The sequence below is a fragment of the Protomyctophum parallelum genome, assembly GCF_964188405.1.
Source record: "Protomyctophum parallelum genome assembly, chromosome: 2".
Classification (NCBI taxonomy): domain Eukaryota; kingdom Metazoa; phylum Chordata; class Actinopteri; order Myctophiformes; family Myctophidae; genus Protomyctophum; species Protomyctophum parallelum.
Window position 1 is genome coordinate 7,854,752 of NC_139699.1, and position 10,000 is coordinate 7,864,751.

General features: G+C 43.6%; 1 protein-coding gene across 3 annotated transcripts in view; it reads right to left on the reverse strand.

Moving 5' to 3' along the window:
• Positions 1-10,000, reverse strand: part of dpy19l3 (dpy-19 like C-mannosyltransferase 3) — a 57,335-nt gene that overhangs the window by 32,656 nt on the left and 14,679 nt on the right. For all 3 annotated transcript variants that reach the window (XM_083760073.1, XM_083760074.1, XM_083760072.1), the window contains 5 exons: positions 9,504-9,627; positions 7,037-7,171; positions 6,508-6,639; positions 5,149-5,250; positions 3,649-3,722 (listed from right to left, as the gene is read on the reverse strand). In XM_083760073.1, coding sequence (XP_083616199.1) covers positions 3,649-3,722; positions 5,149-5,250; positions 6,508-6,639; positions 7,037-7,171; positions 9,504-9,627 — 567 coding nt within the window. The remainder of the gene's footprint in view (positions 1-3,648; positions 3,723-5,148; positions 5,251-6,507; positions 6,640-7,036; positions 7,172-9,503; positions 9,628-10,000) is intronic.

The following is a 10,000-nucleotide window of genomic DNA, read 5'->3' on the forward strand; positions in this document are numbered from 1 at the left end:
ATCCTCAGGTTGAATATCTGTTCTGTGGTGCTCCTCCCTGCCCTAAATCCAGCCTGTTCTTCCGCTATGATTAGTTCAGCTTGAGGTTTTAACCTATTCAGCATAATTTTCAGAAGGACTTTGCTGGGATGACTGATGAGACTGATGTAGTGTAGGTAGTTTTGGCACAGTTGAAGATTGCCTTTTTTTGGAAGTGTGATGATGAGTGACTGTGTCCATGATGTAGGCCATCCGCCACTCTGCCAGATTTTATTGCACAGGATGGTGAGGGTGTCGATCATGGCGTCTCCCCCTGCTTGGACGAGCTCTGCTGTGATGTTATCTACTCCAGCAGTTTTTCCTTTTTTCAGTGCTCGGACTGCTGCCACAACTTCTTCACGGAGGATGTGAAGCTTGTCTTCTTCCTCCGTGGATTGAGGACATGTCAGGACTGTTGGATCTCCGTTTGCCGTGTGGTTGTAGAGGTCGGAGCAGTATTCTGTCCACCTATCCAATATGTTCTGTTCTTCCGTTAGGCTTTCACCGGTCTTGCTCTGGATTGCAGAGACTCTAGTCGGTTTTGGTCTTGTTAACTCCTTAACAATTTGATAAGCCTTCTTGGTGTTGTTGTTGGCATTCAGGCTGTTCTCAACTTCTTCGCACTTTCCCTCAATCCAGTTCTGTTTTGCTGACTGCATGCCTTTCTTAATGCTCTTGTTGATTTCTCTATAAGCATCAGATCCTTCAGGTGTGTTCTTACTCTTCTTCAGAGCTCTTCGCTTGTCAAGGATCTCAGTGGCAGTTTCGGTTATGACTGTGTTCATTGTGGTGGTCATGTTATTGACATCAATTTCTGCTGAGCCTAGGATGAGCAGTGGTGCAAACCTCCCTCCTATCATTGCCTTGAAGGTTTCTGCAATCTCAGGGTCTCGTAGTTTGTCCAGATCAAACTTCATTCTGGTGCACTTGGAGCTGTTGATCTTTTTCAAGCGTAGGCGGAAAGACATCAGAAAGAGGTCGTGGTCGCTCCCAATGTCCGCTTTTGGAAAGCTGCGTGTCTTCCCGGTGTTCACGCTTGAGCGAAAGCGCTTCTTTTTTTTTTTTTTTTTAAGATATTTTTTTTGCGGCTTACGCCTTTTTTTTTTTTTTTTATATATATTTTTTTTTGCGGCTTACGCCTTTTTATTGATTTTTGAAGGGACAGACAGTAGGCTGACAGGAAACGGGAGAGAGATGGGGGGATGACATGCAGTAAAGGCCGTGTCGGGTCCGGGAGTCGAACCCGCGGCACACTGCGACTGGATTACCAGTCCGGTGCCCAGACCGTTACGCTACGGCCTGGGCCAGGCTTACGCCTTTTATTGATTTTTTAAGGGATAGAAAGTAGGCTGACAGGAAACGGGAGAGAGATGGGGGGATGACATGCGGTAAAGGCCGTGTCGGGTCCGGTAGTCGAACCCGCGGCACACCGCGACTGGATCACCAGTCCGGTGCCCAGACCGTTACGCTACGGCCTGGGCCGCGAAAGCGCTTCTTGAACATGATGTAATCTATCTGGTTGTGGTATTCTCCACCGGGGCTGTGCCAGGTCCATCGTCTGGAGGCCTTATGGGGGCCAAGTGTGTTCACATGCTGGTGTTTGTCTTCCTTGCCACTGAAATAGAGCTTGTGGCCTACATCGGTTGATGTTTCACCGAATCCTTTCCAACGTAGCTCACTGATGCCTAATATATTCCAGCGGTATTGATCCATTTTGTGGGCTAGCTCTTCAAGTTTCCCATCAGCAGTTAGTGTTCTTACGTTCCAGGTTCCCACTACTATATTGTCTCTAGTGTGGTACTGAGTTTCCCAGTAGTACATTTTCCACCTCCGTCCTGGTGGCCGACGGTAGGCGCGGTCCTTGTTGACCCGGGCGACGACCGAGCCGGTATGGGTAAAGCTGTAGTTGTCATCATGTGGTGTGTCTTGGGCAATTAAACCTGGCGGCGCCCATCCCTCTCCAGGTTGGATGCAGTTTAACATCATACCCAGGACGGGTATGACGTCACCTCTTATTAGCGCATATCATTTTTACTATAATTAGGTGAGAAATGCAGCTTGTGCCTGCATGGAAACTACATGGATATCAATCCGATTGTTCATGTTTATATATCACTGTTAACAACTTTAAAACTTATCATGTTGCATCAACTGCAGTGAGCAAAGGCTCTGCTCTGCTGCATCCAATAATAAATACATCAGCCTAGTAGTCCAGTGCGGACTGGTGATTTCATTTGTATTGGTGCCGAGTGCAAAGCTTGAATAATATAGGTTAATTGTGAACCGCTACAGATAAACTGTGGATATTAACCTACCAATAAGGACCCAGGCCAAATACCATTGCGCAGTAGCCTACACCAACAAGTCTATGCATGTTGTGTGCATAGCCGCATGTGAAACTATATCGTGCTGTATTTTGCTCTCCATTTCATGGTCATGGTCATGGTCATGCGAGGAGAGAGAGAGAGGGTGCAGAGAGAGAGAGAGGTGTGAATGGAATCGCATCAAATAGCGTTGTTGGTGAGAAGAAAGTATACAGTGGGTCGCCAGGCACATCTCTCTCCTGTTTTGGCAATAAAGGGCGTACCCTTGATTGCATTCCGTTGTCACTATGCCTGCATGCCGACAATGTGCACACATGAACTTTTATTAGCCTACATTATAGAGAGTCAGGATTTGGAGATTTACGCACATAGTGTGACATGCTGACAGACAATGAAAGAAACATGTTCCACTTCCACTCACAATTTAGGTGGCTTTTAAAATATGGTACTTATTCCTTCATTAACAAATATGATTGGCACCTCATAAGTGTAAATATAAAATCAAATATAATATAGCCTACAATTGAAACCTGCTACTGCAGTGATTTTATCCTGTGTTTCAATGCGTTTCTGCGTCTGTCACATGGGCAGGGATTTTTTCTAAAACGGAGGACGGAAATATCCCCTTAGCAAAAGATCCATGTACGTGTAGCCTGGGCCTTAGTGTCGAAGTGTCCTTGAGCAAGACACTGAACCCCTAATTGCTCCTGATGTGCTGGTTGGAGCCTTGCATGGTTTCCGCCGCCATCGGTGTACAGTATGAATGTGTGTCTGAATGGGTGAATATAATGCACAATCTATGTAAAGCGCCTTGGATAAAGGCGCTATAAAAATGCGTTCAACCTACTACCTTGTTCCACCATTAATGACAAGTCGCTGTTTTCTCCAATAAAGTGTTGGCTGCGTGATATAATTTTATATGGCACCACAAGTGGTCTTTGACAGAGGCAGGAAACCATATTTGAGCAAAAGTCAGCAGCAAGAGACAGCTCAGCAGTGTGACAGTGGGACCGTTCCACGGCTTAAGCAGCAATCACTCTCAACGTGGATAAAAGTGTGTGTACTGTGGGCGTGTGGGGGGATTCTGATTCGACCCCGGCTCTACAAGCTCACAATGCGTTACATTGAGACAAGTTTTGAACTTTCTATCTTCAGCTTTAAAGTTAAGGTTAGAAATGGCACACAGGAAAAACAAAATGGCATTCATCAAATCGGTCTACAAGAGTGTGTGTGTGTGTGTGTGTGTGTGTGTGTGTGTGTGTGTGTGTGTGTGTGTGTGTGTGTGTGTGTGTGTGTGTGTGTGTACCTGGTCAAACCAAATCCAAGTTTAGACTTGATGAATTTGAAGATGTGCTCATCTGATCTGAGCTGAAGTGCTTTCTGTAAACATGCACGTACGACACACACACACACACACACACACACACACACACACACACACACACACACACACACACACACAGTCAACAAACATGTCTCAGAGATGCATAAATAGAGTGCGCCCACAGGTCCTAAACACTGATGATTTTACTGTGTATAGTCTAATGTACATTGTTTATTACATATATGTTCCTATTCAGTCCAATGCCCCAACCTCACAAAGACGAATTCAAACAAAACCGTAAATGTAACCCCAATATGTTCCCTCAGTCCCTATGCTCATTATGTAGCTCATACAAAAGCCAATTACTGACGAAGGGTAGATGGGATCAATGTGTACTTTTTTCCTCGTAAAAGTAGACATTCAGGGCTTTCATTCGGTGTATAGTATGTATAGGATATTTTTTGTGTTCAAACGTCTGACATAAAACGGCCCCTAGCTCGGCTTTCTGTTCAAGAAGAGCACGTTACTACAAAAGCAGGTGTTACATAAAGGTATCTCCAGAATGGAAGATGGAAAAAATCAATCAATCAATCAATCAATCAATTTTTGTGGACGGATTAAGCTTTCTTTTGAGGTATGCGGTGTGCTTCTCGCTATAAGAGAACATTCGCTGTCAGCCTTGGAAAAGGTTGGTCGTCCAATGCTATCAGCGTTAGCGTCAAGAGGTAATCAAGCTGAGGATATCGTAGCACGCTTTGTGTTAAGTAGGGAGACCTGCCACTGCCAGGCAGTCAATGAAGGACTGTTGAGGTGGAAAACCTCAAGGCCAAACTGTCCAGTGTAGTGTAAATACTTTTGTTCTTCTTCATGTCGGTCTATGGAGAAAGGCTATTTTTCAACCTGTGCCTTTTGGCCAAACACTACCCACACTAGGCAGAATATGACAAAAGTATTGAAGAGGATTTTAATCTATTTTGGCCTTAATGGGTAGCCAGTAACACCAGGGTTATCTGTGCTCTGCGCTGCGGTTGGTGTGGTGAGGATTCGGTGCGCCGCGTTCTGTACTACTTGAAGCTAATGAGGAACGGCTCAGGGTGGTGTAGAGTCTGTTACAATATTCAAGACTGGATGATACAAACATCACGTGTGCATGATTTTTCTTATAGGTCTGGGGGAGTGAGTATTGACTATTTTTGCGATGTTGTGTAAATGATAGAAGCAGGACAGGATAATAACCTCCACATGGAACTCAAGGTTCATGTTGTGGAAAAAATACACCCAGTTCCAGGTTCTTTGCTGTCGGTTTGACATTGGGCCAATGGACTGCTGAATTACATTTGAGCTAATCTCAGTGCCAATGATGAGGATTTCTCTTTTGTCTGCGTTGAGTTGAGAGTGGGATAAAGAGAGAAAAATAAGAGAGCGTATGGTATGGTGCAAGAGAAGTTATGAGAACAGAAGAGGACAGAAGAGCTAACGTACCTTGGCCAGATAGTTGATAGTGACTGTGAGTGACAGGACCAGCAGGCTATGCAGCAGGAGCTTTCCCAGGCGAACAACGAGGCATCCCGTCTTCAGACCAGGCTAGAGGAGCACAGGAGAGGTCGGTTGAGTCAAGTGATTATACAGCCAACTTGGCTCCATGACAAGCTGGCTCTACTGCAGTGAAAAATACTGGCATGTCTTTGCACGCAGACACACAGACGGATTCCTTTGCCATTTCATTATCCGTTTGATAAATGATGATTCTGGAGCATTTTAAAGGTGCATTGTGTAGCATTTTGCCAGTAAAAACAGCTTGCCGTGTTTGAGCCGTGTTTGAGAGCATTCCCATAACTCGATGGGATGGCTGAGTGCTTCCAAGTGACATCGATCCCATAACCAGGAGGGATGTGGCGGCTGTTTAGATTAAAGTTCTCAAACTCTGCCCGAACCCGACCAGGCCCGACCAAGCCCGGCCCGACCCACCCAACGTGAGTTACATACATCCTTTATTTTGATAAATCCGTTGATCTCCGTTCTCACTTTCACACTGAAACGGCGGCGGCGCTGCTTTTTTTTCTGTTGGGCTTTTGTCGGGCTTCGGGCTTAACATTATGGTATTTTTTTGGGTCGGTCCGAGCCTCGGGCCGACCCAGTTGGGCCCGTTGAGAACTTTAGTTTAGATCCCATAACCTGCGGCGTTGTAATTTGGTTGTTAATCAACAAGTGCATAAATCTGCGTGGAGGTACTTATTTGGCCTACTGGCAGTGAGATCTGGTGCTGATTGGTTCATGAGATAATATAAGCCACACACAATATGTGGATGCCATTGGTGTGTTGCCCGGAGGGAATTAGAGATTTAGAACAAAACACAGAAAGTTGCTACTGTAAGAAAACAAATACTAATTAGTTTTTTCTACTTGGTTGTACTGTAGATGTTTTAGTTTGACGATGAAGCAACCTTGTTAGTTGCCTCGAGGGTACAGAGAAAAACACAAGGACTGTGAAGGCATGCTCCACTCATAACTCATGGTAACCAAGACGCACAACGAATGGGACTGTTCCACTCCGTAATGCTGCTGCAGCACGTCGACGCTGCTACAGGTCGCACAACCTGATTTGACGAGCACTACAGTAGTGGATTTCTTTCCATACACATGTCTCATCTCACCAAAGGGTCATGGCTTGTTTATCAATGCCATGTTTTCACCATTTGAAATATAAAACAGAGTAGAAATACATCTCACCAAAGGTGAATTAAATGCTAAATGGTGCATTTATTTAGCGCCTTCTATTCAAAGCACATTCACCCAGTCTCTCTCTCTCTCACACACACACACACACACACACGTACTGACCTGGCAGTGTTTGATGAAGAGCGCAGCTACGATGAAACTGAGCACCAGCGAACCCAGGATCATTGAATTGCAGAACTGGATCAGCCACACACACAGCAGGCCGCTGACCTGGACTAGATACAGAGTGGTCACCTGGGGACACGCACACATGAATTACACACCTGTCAGCATTGGGATTTGCAGAGCAAAGGACAGGGAAAGAGACACAAAGTGAAAAGTCAAACACAAAAACCCGCTCACACACACGTGCAATTGGAAACACTTTACTGTACCCAAACACAGATGTAGGAGTAAACAGGTGTGAACGGTGCCCTTTACTGTACCCAAACACTTTACTGTACCCGTCCCAAACACAGATGCACAGTAAACAGGTGTGAACGGTGCCCTAGAAGGCCTGGAGTTGTTGTTTATGTACTGTCAAAAACAGCAGAGCTTAGGCTATTTTTTGGGGGGGGCAAATGTTCCCCCCAGAATATGAATGCTGGGGTTCAAGTAGTCGAGTACAACCTTGAATCCACACCCATCGTACCTGCGTGCTGCCGATCAGGTCCATGCAGTCCAGTGAGTATATGACCAGAGCCTGGACCAGTAGGATGAACTGGTTGAACTGCCACGTCAGGCAGAAACAGAAGGTCGTCACAAACATCAGCCAAACCATCACCTTCTGATGAGGGAATAACACACATTTCATTTTCTAATATTGTAACCATGTCTGAAAAGGTCATTATAATCCCATGAGGAATGGGCCACGAGGTGGCATGACACTTAACACATTAACTGTCAGGTATTCATTAATTCTTCCGCCACGGCCAGTGTTTTTCAGTGTTTTTATCTTGAAGACCCACGTGACCCAAGACGTGAACCGGATGTAAACAAATGCTGTGTGGAGTGGCGGACGATCATCTTTTCTTTTACATGGAAAATAAATGTTGTTCTTTGTGGTTCTTTCATTCATACGTTGGCAAAGAGCGCCATCTATCACAAACCACTGAAAAGACCATTGAATGTAAATAGCCATTCTTGACAGTTTATGTAAACACATTGATTGCCAGGTATATAATCAATGTATACTTTTCATTGTTTGAAATGCATTTTCTTAAATGGATAGATCCAGATCTTGATTCTGATGACATGACAGTCCACAGTCCACTTTTTGAGGCTAATTATTCAGAAAACCCCAGACCGGAGAAAATCTACTGAATGCTGAAAGTTGATTTATTCAGTGAATAAACACTGAATAAATCTATTCCCATGTGGTCTCTCAAGACATAAATCTGTAAGCAATGTGCTGAGGTATAGCAAAGAGTTGAGCCACACTCAGGGCCAATCAATTGGGTCATGTAATGGTTATTTTAGATTGCCAAATATAATGTATTATTCTATATTTTGTCAATCTCAGTCAATACTAGAGCCACTTTTCACAGCATCAATGTACTTATTCTGACTCCAACTGCAGCTGTCAATCTAATTATGTATAATACTCTTCTGAATATTCTCAACACTTCACCCTGAAAAACGTTGTCATTCCTTCATTTTTGGAAGATTATTTAATCTACAACAGTCAGACTGGTCAATACGTTCGATTTAGTACTTCGTCTGAGTGTGCCAACTGTATTCCAATTTGTGTGTAAGCAGGAAATTACAGTAATCGCTGCTTTACTTCTACAGAACCTTTTTAAAACAAGATATGCACATAGATATATAGTACTGTAGTAACTGTACATAAACTGTAACAGTATAACAAGAAACAATATAATCTTAAAATATACATTACCTACACCTCTATTTTAAACTACTGGTGACCTGTCACCTATACTATGCACACCTGAGCAGACCAGACACAAAGGGCCTGGCCGGATGTTAACTTAAGTCATCAGGACCGTATACTGTCTTTGACATTATATTGTTATCCTATTTGTGTTAGTAGTAGTGTAAGGGCCAAAATGACCACTAATGTCGAACACATTTATGTAACCTTGGGGTGGCGCTGTTGTTATATAAGTGTCAAGTTCACGTGCATGGTGAGGGAAGGATTGACCCGGAAGGGCAAACGGCTTTGACCGCAGGTATGTCAGCACTTTGAAATGGTTGGAGCGAAATGTTTGTCTGTTTCAGTCTGAAGTATCCATTGTCTGTAATCTGTCTAATTATGGTTTATTTCTAATATCACGCAGATCTGATGCTGTACACAATCTTTGCATGGTGAAATAAATACGTTAAAAGCATGGATGGAGAGCTGCCTGTGTGACGTTATTGGGGCTGACACACAGGAATAAACAGCACGGCATTAGAATGGCGCGTCAGTCAGGTCCAGCTACGGGATCAATTCCTTGAGAGATCCGAGGCTCTCACAAGTAGTGTTACTATACTTACTCTGTACTTGTACTTTTACAGGTATCATCCCTACTGTGGTGCTGCTATGACAACTGAATTTCTCTCTAGGTGAATAAAGGTCTATATAGATATATTAAACAAACAAAAAGCACGCCTCTCCAATATTTGTTTAATCAAAAAAGCTATCAATAGAATATAGAAAATAGCTGCAGCCCTATAAATCAGTGGGATTTGGTGTACGGTGATGTATGCGTGTTTAGCATTTTATGTATTTTGTTCAAGGTTGTGCTTTATTGTTACATCTTGTGTACAGGACAGGTAAGTAAGTAAGTAAGTAAGTAGCCTTGCCGAGCCATGAGGCCCATAGGGCAGGAGCCTATCTCCTATTTCTGTAGCATGAGGCACTACAGGACAGGTACACATGAGTAAAACTTCTTTTGGTATGGCTTTCTTCAGACAATTCAGCAATATAGATAACAACACCCCCCCCCCCATGTAAAGCGTCTTTGGGTACTCAGAAAAGCGCTATATAAGTTTGAGATATTATTATTATTATTATTAAACAGCAACAGCAGAAAAACATTGGATAAAGGCAGGACACAGAGAGTTCAAAGTTAAGAGAGATAAAGAGATGTGAGGTGCATGTGTGTGTGTATCTGTACCTGCTGTACAGCAGTGAGTTGTGGCCTGAGAAAGCTGGTGACTGCAGCCACTTGCAGTGCAAAAAAGGGCAGAGACCAGTTCTCCCTCAGCGAGATGGTGAACTCCACACGAGTGGTGTCTAACCTGGAGACAAAGGAACGAGTGTGGAGAAAGAGAGACAACAGAGTGTGGAGGTGAGTGTAAAATAGTAGAGTAGCGTGAAATAGTAAAAACCAGTTAAAACCTTTGTCAAACTTTTCCTCTTTTCCAAAAGACATAATGTTTAAACATTACACTTTCAATTCAGAACATATCCATAACCTCTTGACATCATCATCAAGCATTATTTCAGCAACGGATAGTATTTCTGCCACCAGAAATATCACTGCAATGTTGCATTCAGCTGTTGTATTCAAGCTTTGACATTTCTGCATATCAAAGTCTACACGGCAGATGTCGATATGAATAAAAACCAAAGCTTACATGTGTCATTATTCCTTCATTTTCATACTGCATT